This window comes from Antrostomus carolinensis, unplaced genomic scaffold (genome assembly GCF_000700745.2).
Source record: "Antrostomus carolinensis isolate BGI_N321 unplaced genomic scaffold, ASM70074v2 scaffold20691, whole genome shotgun sequence".
NCBI lineage: Eukaryota > Metazoa > Chordata > Aves > Caprimulgiformes > Caprimulgidae > Antrostomus > Antrostomus carolinensis.
This window is the reverse complement of record NW_010292270.1, coordinates 5742-24258: the sequence shown is the minus strand read 5'-3', so window position 1 is coordinate 24258 and position 18517 is coordinate 5742. Positions and strand designations below refer to the sequence as shown.

The 18517-nt window shown below is 36.0% G+C and overlaps 1 protein-coding gene across 1 annotated transcript in view; it reads right to left on the bottom strand.

The window, feature by feature from the left end:
• Positions 1 to 18517, bottom strand: part of RBM26 (RNA binding motif protein 26) — a gene marked incomplete at its 5' end in the record, with an annotated part of 41805 nt that overhangs the window by 17676 nt on the left and 5612 nt on the right. The window contains 10 exons of the mRNA XM_029087199.1: positions 2769 to 2939; positions 3571 to 3645; positions 5600 to 5728; positions 8868 to 8939; positions 9789 to 9920; positions 13312 to 13476; positions 14834 to 14993; positions 15799 to 15910; positions 16923 to 17063; positions 17412 to 17579. Coding sequence (XP_028943032.1) covers positions 2769 to 2939; positions 3571 to 3645; positions 5600 to 5728; positions 8868 to 8939; positions 9789 to 9920; positions 13312 to 13476; positions 14834 to 14993; positions 15799 to 15910; positions 16923 to 17063; positions 17412 to 17579 — 1325 coding nt within the window. The remainder of the gene's footprint in view (positions 1 to 2768; positions 2940 to 3570; positions 3646 to 5599; positions 5729 to 8867; positions 8940 to 9788; positions 9921 to 13311; positions 13477 to 14833; positions 14994 to 15798; positions 15911 to 16922; positions 17064 to 17411; positions 17580 to 18517) is intronic.

The following is an 18517-nucleotide window of genomic DNA, read 5'->3' as shown; positions in this document are numbered from 1 at the left end:
AGAGGGAAGGAGGAAATCATGCTTGAGCTTAACAGCCGTCTGCAATGAGATAACTGGCTTGGTGGACAAGACCAGAGTAGTGGAAGTTGTGTACTTCAGTAAGGCTTTCAATACTGTTGCCCACAACATCCTCACAGCCAAAAGGACAACATGCTAAATTGATAGGTAGACATTGAGATTTACTGAAAATCAGCTAAACTGCTGGGCTCAAAGTGTAGTTCTAATCTGTGGTAGAAAGTCCAGCCGGAGAGCAGTTACTAGTGGTGCACTCCTGCAGTCAATACTGTTTAACACCTTAATTAGTCACCTGGATTGTAAGACAGAGTGTGCCCTCAGCAAGTTTGTGGACAATACAAAATTCGGAGGAGTAACTGCTACACCAGCTGGTTGCATTTCCATTCAGAAGGATTCTGACACGCTGGAGGAATGGGGCAGGAGAAACCTATTGCCTTTCATTAAAAGGAAATGCCAAGTCCTGCACTTGGGGAGGAACAGGCCCAGCCAGTAGTACAGGTTATGGGCTGTCGGGATGAAGAGGACCTGAGAGGTCCTGGTAACAGAGAAGTTCAACATGAGCCAGCAATGTGTCTTTGTGGCAAAGAAAGCTGACAGCCTCCCGGGCTGCATTAGGAAGAACACCACCAGCAGGTCAAGGGAGCTGATCCTTATTTACTCTGCATTAGTGAGGCCACATACTGAATGCTGTGTCCAGTTCCAGGCTTCCCAGCACGAAAGAGACACTAGAGAGAGTCCAGCGAAACACCACCAAGATGATTAAGGAACTGGAGCATCTACTATACGAGCCCAGGTTGACAAGTGGGGATTGACTGACTTCAGGATGAGAAGTTGGTAGGGGCACAGGGCCATATCCAGGTATTTATACACAAGGCCATATCCTGTGTATAAATACCCAGTGTGGATGAATCAAGAAGACATCCAAACTCCTCCTAGTGGTGCCTGGTGATGGAACAAGATGATCCCAAGATCCCTTCGAAACTCAACCACTGTCGGCAATTTTGTGTTCTTGGACTATTTTCTTGTCTACTCTTCAGAATTTACAAGACCAATCTTAGGGTAAAATAACTGTCATGGGTTAAAATGCTGCATTTACAGTTTTCTAGCAAAGATTTTTTCAAGTTTTCTTGATGCAACTTGCTTCTTCATTTCTGTGGGCCTGGATTCTCTCTCTTGTATGTGATGAAACCCACAACCAACCATTATTCTTGGATCAAAACTGTTATAAACTATTCTTCCTGTTCAAATTTATGAAGCACTGTACACTACCAACAGAAGAGTATTTCTCAAAAACATGAGGCTTTAACAGTCAAATCCAGCTTCGAAAATATTGTCAATTTCTAATACTTTTATAGTTCAAATTCATTCTACAGGTATGTAACTTCCTTCAGACCTCTCAAAAACATTTCCTCATCAAACAATGCCCACTCTGCTTCAAAGATATTAAGAAACCCCTCTTGTCTGATCTCCAGAAAAAAAGATAAATTTAATCTTACTATAGCATTGCCTGAATTCTGGTATTATTACCATTGGTTCTCCCTCTAAAATACAGTAGAGTATTCCACTGCAACTGAAGTAGTTTCAAGAGGTATAAACTGACTTCCAGAAATTATAATCTCTGTCCATTTTCAGGATAAAAATATGCTGCTTCAACATTTCCTTGACTGAAGAATGATGTAAGAAGCTACAGTAAGTACATACAGGTCATTTCAGTATCTTTTTGATATTTCTTTTTAAATCTGTATATTACTGTAATTTACACTGCAGTTACTTTTAATGCCTATATTTCTATGTAAAATAAAGCAGTAGAAATGCTGTTTCAAACTGAAAACTAATGATCCATTCAAATTAAATCTGGGTTGTAATGTTACACCAGCTTTTAAAAATACAATCCCAAACATTAGAAGAGAAGACAAAGCATCCTGAAGATTTAAGAACTGAATGAAAACAGAAAGAAAATATCAAGACTTCTTGTCTTTTACTGCACAAAAATCTGCTCTTTTATTAGTATGCACTTCCTCGCTTGATAAAGCAAGAAAAGCTTGTAATGCATTTTAAAAAACGCATTAATTTCTTTAAATCTCATTTTTAAAAGTCTTGCTTAATTCTTAATCACCTTGTGACCTGTTTAGGAACAAACACTTCCATAAAAAGCAAAATATTGCTTCTTTAAGCAGCTAGGAAACTGGTTATAGCCATGTACTAATAAGAATGATAGCAGAGGAGGGAAACTCCTCTCACAGGTACAACCCAAACATGAGTAGCTTGATCAAAGGAAAACTGAACAGTACTATCTTCACACTAAAAAGCTTAATATATTGGAAAGTTTCAGTGACATTAAAAAACCCAGAAAATAATGTACCAGTACAATAGTCAACTAGTTTCACGAAGCAGTTTGTTTTGTGCATTAAACCTGACCAGAAGATGTGTGTTGCACAACGATAATCCTTTTGCATAAGAAAAACTGTTTTCATGATTTCTATTAAACACTTAAGAAAGTAATAGACTATACACAAAAGATCGGATAAGGCAAAAGAAATAAACATAGGATTTTTTTCTTCCAGGTTATGTAATATTTTTTTAACAGCAGACAAACCTTTTAGACAACAGCATGGTTTTAAAACTACATTCCTTTAAAAAGAAGGCAAACTCAACCTCACTTCAAAGAAGACTTCAAAATTAAAGTTCTAAATACTGCTGATGTGGCTACATGTGAATTCATATTATTAAAAAGCTGACCAAAACTTGAGTACCTGAGTCTTAGTTTTCATGCTTTTTAAAGGAGCCCCTCCTCCTGGTGATACACCTTTTAATTCATCCTTTAACTTGGTAATGCTATTAGTCAAGATTTCCAGTGTTTTCATGATTTCTGCTTTGTCTTCTGACTTCATGGCTTTGTTCTTCTCCAGCTTTGAAATCAGCATCTGTCCAATTAAAAAAAAAAAAATCTTTTTGCTTAGCAACTACTATTACAGAGCTATTTTCTAGTACTCACTACAACTAATGGAAAAACAGAATATTGCAGTTCTTTTGCTGTGATCTTCAAACTCAACATACAGGGCTTTTAATTGCTTATATTAAATTAAAATCTTCGCCTGAATCTCCGTTTAATTAATTTGCTAATGAACATGTGGTATCACCATCTCATTTGGACAGATTTGCTCGACATACTTAAATTATTTCAAAGTTTTTATTTGACTTAAATGACATTTTGGCCTTTTTCTCATCCTAAGCCTGAGTGCACTCATGAATACTTTTCTACATCAATCTCTCCTGCTCTCGTCAAGTACAACTCTCAGGCTTTCACTTCACCCAAAAAAACATATGCATGTTGCACTCAAATCAGGCTATTTCAACTAAAATAGCACCTAAATTATATAAGCTTGTAGGTTTTTTAAGTGAACTAACAAGACAAGTTAGATCAAAACTCTGAAGTTAAAATAATACCATTTAAGAGAATGTTTATTTTACAGATTCAAATTCTCAAATATTTTAAAGACGTGAACTGAGACTTTACAACTGAATTGTTGACTTTCATTAATGCTAACATTTTACCTTTTGTGTTTCAATGTGCTTCTCTAAGATTTCTTGCTTCTTTTTTCTCACATCTTGTTGAAGTCGTAACGCTTCCTAGAAGCATAAAAAAGAAATTACAGAAAGTTTCTAGATTTTGAAAAATAATGCCAGAAGAACAGTATAGTATACCTGACAGCTATACACTAGTAACTTGAAATAACAGGGAAAAAATTAGTAACCGAAATTCAAGGTACTAATAGGCAATATTTCGAATTATGTTTTGGAAAACAATGCCTCACCAAATTAGTGAAGGATCTAATGATCTTTCTTAGTCATATCTGTGCTGGGAAGACTTCATTATTACTTACGTACAAAGTAACCCCTTACACAACTCCACTGAAAGCTGAAAGGCAAAATAATACGCTACCACAAGAGGCACACCATACAAGAATTCAAATGTGCAAGGACAGTATCTTGAAAGCAACTGTAAATCAAGTCCTTCGATTAAAACACATTCTCCAATACAGTTACAAGCAAGAAGAAAATACATTTTATTTTCTGAAGTTAAAATGTTACTGAAAGAAGACCATCTCTATAACTTGGAAGTGACAGGTACCACCACTTAATCTGACAAAAACAGAATCCTGACTCTGCAATGAGCAAATCAAAATGAACTCAAATGGATAAATTTGTGACACTGCACTCAGAAGGAGAAGTAGGAGGAGATGCCACAGCTGCTGTGGTCATCTCCCTACTAAGGTGGCTTGAGAGAAAGCAATTGCTTCTTGCTCTCAGACATAGAATGTTGAAGTCTCAGATGGCAGGATACTTGCAGAAAACAATTAAGAGCTTTGATACCAACATATTTAATGGGATAAAAAAGGACAGGCAGAAGATGATTTTGCGCCTCTAGATCACCAATCAACTGTGATCAGACTTCAAGTGGACTACCTTAAACAAAGAGTGTAAATGCAGAATGGTCATAAAAAATAAATAGTAATAAGGCTTCTGTATGTCTTCCCAAATGCTGACAAATTGTCCTGCATGAAATGTTAGTTTTGCAATAGTGTGCAATCATTTTTCTGGAGGGAAAGGGAAGATAAAAGACAAGGGGATGAATGCTAAGAAAAACTAGGGAGACAGGAAGAAAGAAGGGAGTGAGTCCCACAAAATCATGTTTTTCCACAAGTACTAGTGTATTGTAATAGAAATCTCTGAAGACAGGAAAGAGCACAAGAGCACATGGAAAAAGAGCCAATCACTTAGTACGTCTTCAGTGTCTTCTCTCAAAAAAAAACCCCCTATAGTTGTTATGATGAGTCAATAATTTTATTACAAGCTTTTTGCCATTTCAGAGGCACTTGGCATCTTAAAACACAAAGGCTCTAATACTGAAAAACATGTTTTAGGGGACAAATATGAAATTAAATCCCAAAATTGGAAGTGATTTCTTTAAAGACTGGACCAATGCCACAACTGACACGCAGCTACAAATTGGTATTTCAAATTGTGTTGGACATCAGTTTCAGAAGTTTACAATAGGCTGAAATCTTTGTTTAATGGTTAAACTGCTTTCAATACATTTATGTGAATCTAACTTAGCATTGAACTTTTAATTTGTGGTTTGAAACCAGCAAGATAAACACTGTTCTATATTTTAGGCACGAGTACAAAACACACTGAGAATAAAGGTCAGTTTAATGAGAATAAAGGCCAGTTTCAGAAAGACTTAAGAGAGAAGAACAGTGACTATAGTATACTCCCTTCTCACTCACAAGAGACAATTTGTGCCTCAACTTGGAAATTCTGCTTCTGGGAAAATGTTTTTCACATTTTGAACTTCTAGAGAGTTTTAAACCTGCTTACACTGCCTTCAACTGTGTTATGCTGAAAAAATAACAAAGTAATGCTGGATTTTCTTATCCTTTGAAAAGAAACCATTATAGTGAATTTAATCTTGTAGCTAGTTTCATTTCTGCTCTTGAGATGAATATACATATTGCACTACCTCTAGTGGTCACAAGTTCCCAATCTAGGTCCATTTTATAAAGAAGCATATTTAATTTACCTGTTTTTTCTTCTGTGCTTCATTAGAGTCTAGCACGGAAGTGGAAACAACAGGCAAAGATTTCTGTGCTGCCTTCAAAGCAGCAGGGTTGTACACAGTTTTTGTCAAGCCAGTAGAAGTGGATAAAACCTACAGGAGGAAATCATTTTATTTTTTTGCCAGTGAATTTCAATTTAAAAAAAAAAAAACAACAACACATGAGTGGGTAAAAATATTTAAGTGTCTTTTCTTTTGTCTGTTTTGATGATATGGAATAGAAAAAAATGGTTTAACAATTATATTTGGAGTTGCTGAAGTTAAACTATTTTTAAAGAGGCAGCATCACATCAGATATCTGAGAATTATAAACATCAGGTTATAAATCCTTTCAACTGAGATTTCATATGTACTTCCAAGTTTCAAATATGTAAAATTGTATGTATTTGAGCATAATTAAGGAAACAGAAGACAGATTTTCCCAAGAATAACTGAAGTTCTTCTTTTGTTTGGAAGTTTAAAATATGATTTTTCATGGCTGCATGAATTTTCCAAGCAAAAATTCAACATAATTTTTGAGACTAAAGCCCAAAGCCGATACAATAGTTCCTTTTGTATGCAGTTTGTGCAAAGTAGAGCTGGAACAGTCAACAAGTAACTCAAGTACAGGGAAGTCTTCAACATCGTACAGCAAAGGAAGAGACTCCTATGTCTCTCTGATCTCTTTCCTCCATTTGTAATGACATATGAAAATTTCTCCATGACTTACTGAGAATACAGTCGTCTGCTTCACAACCTCTCTGAAGTATACTATGTACATCTCCACAAAACCTGAAGATTTGGACTAATCTGTTTTCTTATCACATTACTTAAAGGAAATTTTGGCCGTGTTTGTATTGAAAAACATGGCCAAGAGCTGGAGATAATGTAGGTATGAACTCGTCTGCCCTGTTTGCAAATCACAGCAAATACTCAATTGGTATATTTCTAGGAGCTTAAAAGTACTTTATATAAATGTGGAAAATTAAAAGATGCATGCAGAGTCTATTGGTCACCATGCACTCCATAAAATAGACACAACGTCCACCACCAGGAGAAAAGAGAGACAGCCAAGAAACAGTAGAAAGAGAGAAAAGAACAAGAGACCAGAAGAATTTACAACAGGAACACTTCATATAAAAGCTTTTCACTTCATTGTGCTATTTAACACTACTTCTTCCCACAGGATTTTCTAGAGTAGGCAGTGCAGAGGAGGGCGGGGAATCAAAGCATGTTATGGGGTATTACAAAAGGTAATATAAAATGCTCTAAGCACACCATTAAAAAGGAGATGAAGGAATTTTTTTAACTTACTAAAGCGCACCAACGTATGCACATCCCAATCATATAGTTCTATTACAAAGTAGCTTTAGGACAGGCTATGTTACAAACAAACAGAGTACCAAGCAAAGACAAAAATATTGACACACTCCTTTTGCCCTGAACTGTCTTCATGGCAGGGTGAACCATGCTTCCTCACCTCCTTCAATGTAAGATGCCATAGCAGATGTACCTGCATCAACTAATAGAGAAAAGCAAGATGCGACACACTAATGTCTTCTAAATCTCTTAATACTATTCAAGAGAAGGAATGGAGTGAATCTCTTCACAAGTTCATAAACGGCAAGTCCCTGTACAGATCTTAAAAGGCCTCACGATGACTGTTTCAACTCCTTTTCCTCTGCTCTTTGGAAAGCAGAGCTACCTACCTTCTTACTGGAAAGTTCTTGTCAAACCCTGTGCTCAGTCAGAAGCAAAAAACTAGCTAGGACATGACATCAATTTCTTTTTTGACAGTTGCCAGCCTTTTAATTTCTAATGGTTACAGGGTGTTGTCACTGCAAACTAAGCAAGCTATTTCCTTGTAAAGGGACAGTAGTAGGTAAAACCAGGTCAAACCAAGTTTCAGAACGCTAATAAAAATGCCAAAGGAAACTGCTGCTTCACAAGAAGCCCACTGAGCAGCCCAGCAGCTAATCAAAATCAGTCTGTACTGTAAGACAACACAGCAGAAAACTATTCTATAGAGTAAATTCATGCTAAAAAACTATTTAAAGATAACTCAACTCTTACAGAATGAGGGGGGGGAAAAAAGTTTTTCTACTCAGACTGAAGCAGACTTCCTATTTTTGAAGTATATAGTATTTATGCAAAATGTAGTTCAGGAATACAAAGATATTTATCTGCAACTAATTTAGAGTAATAAGAATGCAACTAATTAAACCAACAACAAAATGTAGGCAAGAAGTCAAGGTCAGTGCATTCAGGTGGACTGCTCAGCTTGAAATGAGTCCAAGAGACATCCTCTACAATTACAACTCAAATACTGTTACCTTTGTATGCCAAGTACAGCATACTGTCTTCGGAGTGAATTTTACTTGTTAGATTCCACTAAATGCATTAACTGCCATACTGTAAGGGGGGAAGGGAGGGGAAAAGCAGTGGATGCTTCATTCCTTTCAGGTCAAGTCAATGCCCAATAGAAAAGATACATACTTAGGCAGAGGACACTTGCTACCAGGTGAAACTTGCTGCCTTTCTACCAAAAGACTTCTCAAATGGATGAATACTTCTCAAAGGGGGGAAGCCTGTCCCCTAAGGTGCTAAATAGATCCAGAAACATGCATCACAAGCTTTGCTACTAAAGTAAACACATCAACAACTCTGTGTTCTGAAAATTGCAACCACTGGGCACAATACATAACTCAGAATCACAATTCAGACACACCTTTCCCACCTTATTTCTCTTTGTCCTTTCTATACTGAATAATTTCCAATTTTATCTTTTCACAAGTACTGCAAATTGTAAGACCAGATAAGAAGGTAAATGTTTAGAGCATCATCACCTCTTAAGGGACACAAAAGCCCAAAAACGTTTTTATAGAAAGGCTTTCTATATATTTATATATAGTGTCAAAATGTATTTCTTTTAAAAATTTATTTCTGTATTCTTCTAACAACTCAGGATCCTGGAACATAACTCGTTATTTTCGTGACTGAATAAATTGAACCTGCTATATTAAAACAAAAACCACAAAATAGCAGCTTCTGTCCTAGCATGTTTTATTCTTCTTCTAATCACTTAGCCATCTGCTGAGCTCAGTTTTAATATATTATACTTCATAAAACTAACCTTTAATGAATAACTATTCACAGTTATCAAACAAACTTAATATTGACACAAGGGGTTTTAAAATAAAATTAATTCTACTGAAATTAAATGTGAGAGGAAGAGAATGAGACATTCTCTTACCTTTTCAGTGGCTGGAGTAACTGGCTTTGACACAAAACCCAGTCTATCCTTCACAGATAATTTAGTCACATTCTGAGAAAACAAAACAAAATTATAGTTCAAATATATTTTACCTTATGAATATTTTACTGTTTCCTGTGCAATTCCAAATATTAGGAATTTAGAAAAAAAACATATTTAACTGATAAAATCATAGACTTCTGAGTAACAACACAAGAAAAATAATATTAAAGTAGTTGATGAAATGAATTTTAGGTATTGGATTTTGCAGGTAATATACATGTATAAATAGACCAGTTAAGACAAAGCCAAATTTGGAATCAAAGATTATAATGCCTATTTTTTGCAAGTCCATGACATGCTAGTAACAGAGGATTATCTATACAGGCCCTTTTAAATACACTTCAGTTTTTGTGGTTTATAGTCTGTTATTTACAGGCATCAATTGCAGAAAGTTGTTGTTGGAATTTAAACTATCAATGCTTCCTGAAGTGTGGTGGCCTTCTTTTCAGAAGTAAAACTAAAGTAGTGGCACAATGCTAATAATGAAATACTTCTAACATAACAAAAATTTAAAGGTTATTTCTAATGGGAGCAACATGCCAGATTCTGTCATTATTCATACTGATACTGTGGTTATATTCTTCCTTGTATTAAGGGTGATGTACAAATACTGAAAACACTAAGATGCTGACCATTGGTCTCTAATGGTTTTAGCTGTTTAACAGATACAATACTAAAAAAAAAGTTAGCTTTTACTAAATTCTACTATCAAAACTCCACTCAGTCAAATGAGATGCACTTACAAGTAGTAAAGGTATACTTGCACTATATGAGTAACTGTAACAGATACATTCACACACTATGGAACCTCTTACAGAAGGAAAAATGTGCAGCTGATTTTTTTACTGTCATACATACCTGAGTGACTTCTGTATTGGCACTCTGTGCTTCTGCAGGTTCGATATTACTCGCAGGTACTGGACCTAATCGCTCCTTGACTGATTGTTTCACTACTGGTAAACTCGGTTGCTGAACTAAGGGTTGTATCACCTGTAAAGCCAGCCCACCCCCAAAAAAACACATCATAGTATTAACAACAAAAGGCTGTACACATGCAATTCAATAAATACACAGTGAAACTGCTGCAATGGCATTTAGATTTACACTTATTCCTTTCCATCATTCAATGCCTTTTTCACCTGATGGCAGAAATAAACACTTCATGAGATTTTGGATGTTATACGGACTGACTGTCTTAATTTCCACCTGTTAGAACTGAACAAAAAGTAATAAGCAGCCTCCTGATTCCTTTCACAAATCTTTCATCATCGACCATTTAGTTACGGAAAGGCAGAATACAAACTTGTATCATAAAGACTCTCACTTCTTTAAGCAATATGGTACTTTTCATCTCCTATGTTTTAACTTGGACAAAACAGAAAAAGAAAGGAGGATGGGGAGACCTGCAGCCATAGGACTGAGAAAAAAGAAAACAGAGCAGCTAATCTTTGAACCTACCGTGGATAAGCCCTTACAGCTAACACCTTGCCTTTTTTTTCTTTGACAAAAACATTAAACACTTTAGACCAAAAAAAATATGCTACCTAGCATGCTTCTTGTCATATTTACGACCCTCAGGAGGTCACCTAATCCATTCCTCCACTCCAGGGCAAAGCCAGCTGTATCTAAGCCATTAATGACAGTATCTATCTATCTAGTTCTTACAGGTTTCCAATGAAAGAGGTCCCGTCACCTCTCTAGGCAAAAGTATTTCTGTAGCCTTCAGCATTAGAAAATGTTTCTTAATATCTAACCTAAATCTCCTGTGCTGCCTTTTAAGCCCAGTACTTCTTGTTTTATGTAACACAGACATGGAAAGCACATTATTTCTGCTTCCTGGTAGAAGCCTTTTATTTCATGATTTATTACGGTTGACTCCCACCATCTTTACTAAGTACTTCAGAATTTCCACTGTAAGAATCTTCCAAAGCAATCCTGCTGAGGAAACAGCAATGGTCAAGAAATTGTGCAGGACCACATACTGCTGAAGGGACAACTTAAAAGCCAACTGATTTTACATTGAAAAAATTCAAAAGCCTGTCTTTAGCACCTGACAAAGAAAAAATCTGTCTACAAATCATTATAAATACTGGTGGAATTAATTCAGCTGTAAGTAACTAAGACACCAGAAATCTTGACAAAAATTCAAATACTTACAGTAAGTGAAGTACTATAAAAAATTTTGCATACTACTTGTAGGTATGATAACAAATATTAAATTCAATGAAAAAGGAAGTAAATAATCATGTTCCTGAAAGGCTTATGCATTAAAAATACCTGTCTACTGACTCAACAATTTTATAAATGTTGTATTTTGGAGTAGAGGAGGATGAAAGCACTGCACTTAAATTTTTTCATTTCCTGTTTAAATTTTTCTTGTCACCTTGTGCCCCCTATTGCCCATAACAGACTTCAAATTGTAGTTTCCTGACGCATGATGAAAGGCTGTCTTTTGTGAAGTGGGAACTCAATACTGTCACCTGGTACCAAGGGGAATTAATTCTCAAACCATAAAGGTTCACTTGCCAAAGGTAGCATGCTGGGAAGCTAGTAGTACCACTAAAAAAAGTAAGGCTATTTAAAATTGATGTTTTGCAAAGTAACAAATATTCAGATCAGGTATTTGTTTGGAAATTCACAGTTAATACTCCAAGCTGGATAGCACAATCAGCAAATAAGCTGATGTCAGTAACTAAGCAAGCTGTCCTTCCCAAGGGAGTAATGACTGTATGAACACAAGTGACATACTCCACTGCCCTCTTCTGGCTGATCAGATGTAAATCAAGCTTCGAAAATAAATACCACTTTGAGTAGCACTAGTTCAGATCAAGCATCAAGGGTATTTATTAATTTTAATCCAAATTCAAATCTAAAGGATGATAAAGGGAGATATTGAGATAGGTGGCTCTAAAGCTTCAATTTTTTAAATAAAAAGCAAGGCATTTGCTACCAAAGGAGGAGAGAAAGGAAACTTACCTAAAATGCCCTACAGCAGGATTGCTATGGAAAACTGGGTTATTGATTCTGAGTGATGATGACATACACCATCCAGAGAAAGACAGAATTCAAAACTTAAGAGCAGCAATTGAAAGAATCCTCTAACAACTCATTAGGTCATTATACCAGCATATGTAAGCAAACATCACTTCTACAGAGCCTGCCTCATATTTCCTAAGTGTAGAATGTGCTGCTCCACACTGACAGCAAATTCAATAAAGCAAGATACACAAGCATTTAGGACTTGCCACACCAGAAGCTAACTGACAAGACTCTATCCAATAACCTACTCAACTTGAGAGAATCCAAGCTTCCTCATGTGTTTGAACAGAACCACTACTCCTGCTAACAAATCTGATATGGCTTGCCACAGATTATGAATCTAAGCTCCACAACACTAATTGCTCTTTCACATTCTTAAAAAGTTGACAACGCTACTATGCACATTACAACCACCAATAGGTGTTCCACTGTTGAATTCAATCCAAAAATGTAGATATAGTTCAGTTGGAAGGGATCTACAATGATCAAGCCCAATATCCTTGATCAAGGATATTTGATCTAGTCCAACAACCTGACCACTTCAGGGCCAAAAGTTAAAGCATGTCTGAACACCTCTTAAACACTGACATGCTTGGGGCACTGACCACCTCCCTACCTAGGAAGCCTATTCCAGTGTTTGACCACCATCTTGGTAAAGAAATGCTTCCTAATGTCCAGTCTAAAACTCCCCTGATGCAGCTTTGAGCCATTCCCATGGATCCTGTCACTGCATAATAGGGAGATCAGCACCTCCTTCTGCACTTAAAAATGTAAAAAGTCCCCGATACTTTTCCACAAAATTAATCTCTCTAATGCAGTTCTCCTCTTACCCTGTTGTTTGCATGTCCCCTCCCTGTCTATATGTGTGTATACAGGTGTGTGTATATATATATATATAGGTACTTATGTGTCAAACAGATTTTACTGCTCTTTTCTATAGCAGTATGCATGCTCAACAGGAAAGAAAAAAGAATGGAAAAAACAGCACTTTTTGGAAGAAAATGGAGATTATTTTCCAAGAAAAGATAAAATCCTATCTTAGTTAAAGCAAAACAGATGTTATTCAGCAGACAGTAGCACCAGGTCTTGCTTCACATGAGATGAGTGGAATTCTCCTTAAGTCACAGAACAGGTTTCTCTAAATACCTTCAGTCTTATCTTGCTAATCAACTCCTGAACCTTGCAACTGAGGTCAAAGAATCTAGAATTAAAGAGTAACTTTTGGAAAAGAATTACATGAAGTATTCATTATTTCAAAAGTACTTAGTTACCTTCTATAAACATTTTTTTTTTAATATTATCTTTTACATAACATTCTAGATTGAATACTTAGATCCTCTACCTTCTGTGTGGTAGTCTGGATTTGTGGTGCACTGCCTTCTCGATGCCAATAAACTTTAATAAAACGATTATTTAATACTGCTTCTGTACTTGATATAGCTTTCTTTGCTTCCTCGTGTGTGGCAAACTGAATAAGGGCACCTTCTGGATCACCTTGATATGCAACCTAAGATTTAAAACAGAAGAACAAAACTTACTGCATGCAGGATTTTCATTTGTGTCTTGATTATCATAAAATCACTAGTTTCAAGGCTCAGAAGTTTACAATTTAATGCTAATATGGGTCAGCAGATAAATACTTCCTGCTCATGATACTGTTTGAAAAGCCTGTTGTGAAGAAGCAACCTTGAGATTAAACTAATACATTTTAACTAAATTTTTAAAACTTAAAAAACCCAAACTGAAGTAAAATACCTAAACAGTCAGACAGTATTTCTAATTGCAAATATGAGTAGCTGTTTGAAAGACAAGAGGAAGCATCACTGAAGTCAAGAAAATTGCTACAAAAAACACAGAGGTCAGTTAGTAAATGTCCTATCTAGTACCAGAGCTTGGCAAAGTTCATTTTGGTTTTCCTCCTTTCAGCATTAACATATTACTTTAGACAGCCTCAAAGGACAAAAATATATCTTTTGGAAGAAGAGCATAGCTTGCAATATCTCTATAGACATCCACATGCAATTTTACTTCCTTTACTGAATCATACTGCCTGCTAATACACCCATATTCTTAGGTAAACTATGGAAAGGCTTAAGAAATACTTAAGAGCAATTAAGAGATTTAATTTCCCTCAGTGTTCAGACAAGCACAAGAGATTAATTCTGTTCTGTATCAGTATGCACAAAAATTCTATCACACCTCTTCATTCAACCTCTAGTGCAAACAAGAAAACACACATAAAAACATTAGCTAGCACGTTCTTCTTGTTAATATGAAGCATGTCAAAAATCAGACTGAGTAGCTTAGAGAGTGGATATGAAACACCAACATGACATATACAGCCCACAATATGTAACATCACCATGATGAAGAGCCTTAGCTCTTCATATCTCTTTTGTATCTTTCTCTAACTGTTTGCTGATTTCTGTTTATAAATGTGGGTCACTCCGATACAGCACAAAGCAATTATAAGGGATAAACCACCACTTACTACGGGACTAGGAAGCAATTGTATCGCAGGGACTGCTTTTTGTATGAGAAACACAGGCTTTGTGTAGTCACAATTTATCTCAAAAAATACAGAGGGTTTATGATATCAGATCCAAACACGAGAAAAGAGGTAGGAAAAACACTTCCAATCAATTTTCAGTATTTTAAACAATGAATCTTAAAAGTCTCATAGAAGACTAGAACATTTCATTTCTGTTTCCATGAAAAACAATGAGATCACGTTTAAGAAACAAGTTAGGAAAATAGTGAGAATAGTTTCAGGGACCCAGTTAAAAAGCAACTGTCATTCTCCTTTTAGCAACTACCTCTGCCATTAAGTCAAAGCATACTGCCATCTCTTTGTTGACTCTTACCTGCAAGTTGACTAAGTTTCCAAACTTACTGAAGTGCTCGTTAAGTTTGCTGATATTGTTAAGTTCCGGGGGAACTTTCCTCAATTCAAGTTTTGTATTTTCATTTCCAAACTGCACCTTCTTTGGGAAACCTGGACTATTCGTTCTGTTAAAATTTTGCCTGCAACAAATAAAAATCAAGCCAGAAATCCATAGCAAGCTAGCAAACACAATGTTAAATTGCATATGCTTACATAGGAGCACATGTGTATCAGACACAGAAAAATCTGAAGGCTTAAAAAAAAAAAAAGGAAGTCATTTTAGAAACGTGTAGAAGAGTACAGCACGCAGGCCCTTACACCTGCAGTTTTCCCCACCAATTTGGCATATCCCAGTGCAGAAATCTGCGAGATAATTCACAATTGCTTGTGTCACTGAGTCCTGACTTACACATTACTGCTCTCCAAAAACTATTTCTCAACTATTCCATGGAATCTTCCCACTAACATTTCATATAACTATTACTTCAAGGCTCTTGTCAATCCCAGTAATCTCTTAAAATCTCTTCCAACTTTTTGTCACCCCAGGTATATCTCGACACTAAGCACTGCACCTTGTATTTTCTGTCAGTAACATACCTGGCAACTCAATCTGAAATAGCAATGATACAATTCACATTTTAAAACTACAATCAGTCAGCCCTAACAACAGTCATACTGCGGCTTCTCTGTTTCTTAGATCGTTCCAGCTTTTAGGGAGTACATCTTGGTACCATCCAAAGCAACTTCAGCTATCTCTCTATACTGCCTTTGAGAGAAGACAGTCAAATGCAGATCACTCAACAGTGTAATATATTTTAGTACAGTCAGCTTACTCACAGCTTAACTTTCTTGCAATTTATAAAGATTTATGGATGTTTCAGGTTACAGAAAAGAGCTTCATGAAATTCCAGCTACTAAGGCAACCTTGTGTTAATGATCACTCACTTGTCAAACCAAGTCTTCTTTGCAGGAACTCCACCGTCCCCTGCACCAATTGTTCTTTTCCTGGATTCAGCATCTACCACTATTCTCATACTACTTTTATTAGGAGGTTTTTCTGTAAACAGACGGAAAGATTTTACTATTTTTTGCATTTTCTGTATATTTGATTGTAAAAAGTTATTCTGCTCACACTGAATTTGCACTGAAAAGCTTAACTGTTTATTTTGAGATTACTATGTTCCTTGTTCAAACTGGATCAAATCTTGGTCACAGACTTTTCTTAACTATTAAGAGATCTTGTAGATCAAAATAGCTACTAAGTTTTGTTTTGTCACAGTAACATCATACATAAGGAAAACAAGAGGTGTGACAGAAGGCATCTAGATGACTGCACTCACTGATTCACAATGTCCCACACAATACTCTGAGGCCCACACCATTTCTGTTAACACCTCCTTTCTACTGTTAGATGGCATATACAAAAATGCTAATGATAGGACATGTACAGTGCTTCAGAGTACTAACACCTAAGAGTAAGATTTAGGGATGGGGTGGGAGAGGAGTGGCTCTTGTTGAAGACCAGGAATTCTATTGGGGGACTCCTCAATGAAAATATACCAACAGAAACTTAATGAGATTGTAATCAAATATAAATACATACAAATGTAAAAAAACCCACATTAAAAAAAAATTAGTTTATCCCTCTTCTCACTTTGTATGCTGCTGCTTCCTCCCAGGGCCATGGGAACTATGAAGTTAAGATTACCCATGCATAACTGTCTGCTACCAGATAAAAACGACTCCCTCCTCTCCACAGCAAAAATCATCCTAAAAGTCTGTTACAGAAACATTAACACTTTTCTGTATAAAAGATGTATGAAGTGACCAGTTATTACAGCCCAGTGTAAACCGTGCAATACTCTAGTAAGATATTTCATTTTACCTCTAAAAATGCACACACAAAAGCAACTATATGCATAATTCCCTATTCAGTTTAACTTCTCTTAATTCCAGAAGATTTTAAAAAATGCAGTGTTTTCCAGTATTACACTCTCTGAAAACTGCCTCAATCTGCATTAATGTAAGAAAACCAGCTAAACTAAGGAAATGTAGCTTTGAGAGCATACCTCTGGGTGGTAGATCCATATCACCTGATGTGAGTCCTATCAAGTTTGGTCTTTGGGCATGTACTCTGTGTCTATACATAGGTCTTGAAGTATTTGTTATACTTGGAGCTTCTGGATTATAGCCATCTGTGTCGTACGTTTCTGGTAACAAAAAAATTGTCTAATTAAAATAAATTGCAGTTAAAACCCCTAAGGTTTTAAACAGAATATTTCATGTAATTATAAGAAACAATGCAACGGGAGAGTTGTATAACAACCACCCTAAAAAACTGTCATGCCAAGTCTTCTGCTTAAACACAATGAAAATATTATTCCATAGAAGATTCACGCTTTACATGCAAATTATACTTCTGTCCTGAACTAAGTTAGAAAAAAGTGTTAAGTTACTGTCACAGTCTAAACAATACAAACTTATTCTCCCAAACTATATAATTATAATCTCTAAAATGTACAGTATAATATGAATCAATGTTATTCTATTTAGCAAACCTTGTGGGCAAAGCCTCAGTACTACACCTGCTGTAAAAAGAGAGGGTGGAGCAGGAGGCGGCTGGTGATGAATACCCGTTGTAACAACAGTAGGAACTGAGCTAGTTGCTGAGTTTGGGGGAGCATCCATGCCAGCAGGCTGCAAAGGGGGAAGGGGAGGGGGTGGTCCTGTCAAAAACAAAGGAAAACACTGCATTAATTTATTATCCACTGGACTTGCATTACACTCAACCCATAAGGAAAGTGATCTGAAATGTTTTTAAGGCTATTTTAAAAAAGGGGGTAAGAGGACACCTACACAGACATGATGCTGTACCATTCATTCACATGGAACCATCCCCACCAGCAAACGTCTCACAATTTAGATTACAGACAAAAGCATTTGAATAGTTTAACATTTCTCCAAATGCTTTCTTTCTATAAGCAAAATTTATTTGCTAAGCCAGTATTTATCTTCACTAACAGAAGATATTTAAAGCTCTATAAAACTCCTTCAAAGAAACAAATCCTACTTTTAAAAGTGTGTAACAAAAATATTGCATGATGACAATAACTAACTTGATTGAAATTATTTTTTCAAACACCCAAGAAGATACCTACAACTCCAGCAGAAAGTCAAAACGATCCTTCTTAAAACTGAGGTTTTTTTTGGTTAGTTGGTTTGACTTTTTTTACAACAGGTAACCTGACACTTTCAAAGCAGAGTAGTCAAGCCTGACCATCAACTTCATCTTTGGCAAAACCACATTTTGGAAAAATGTACAAGTCACACATTTGTACTTTCTACATATCTGGAAACAGCATGTGAGACAGAAGTGATCATCCCAGCAATACAGTTACTCTCAATACCAAATGAAATAAATACAGTCAGTTCTTACTTAAATATACTAGCAACCGGAAATTAAAATAGTTCAAGAAACTTTCAAGTAATATCAACTGTTCTTAAACAATTTTACCAAGTGGGACACCTACATTAACAAAAAGGAGTGAAAGGAATAATCACATAAAACGAGCATAACTTTTTAAGCCACACAAGGCAATTGAATACTAAACTGTTATTTTATAAACGACAGTCAGGCACACAAGTCTTCATATAATTTTTAGTA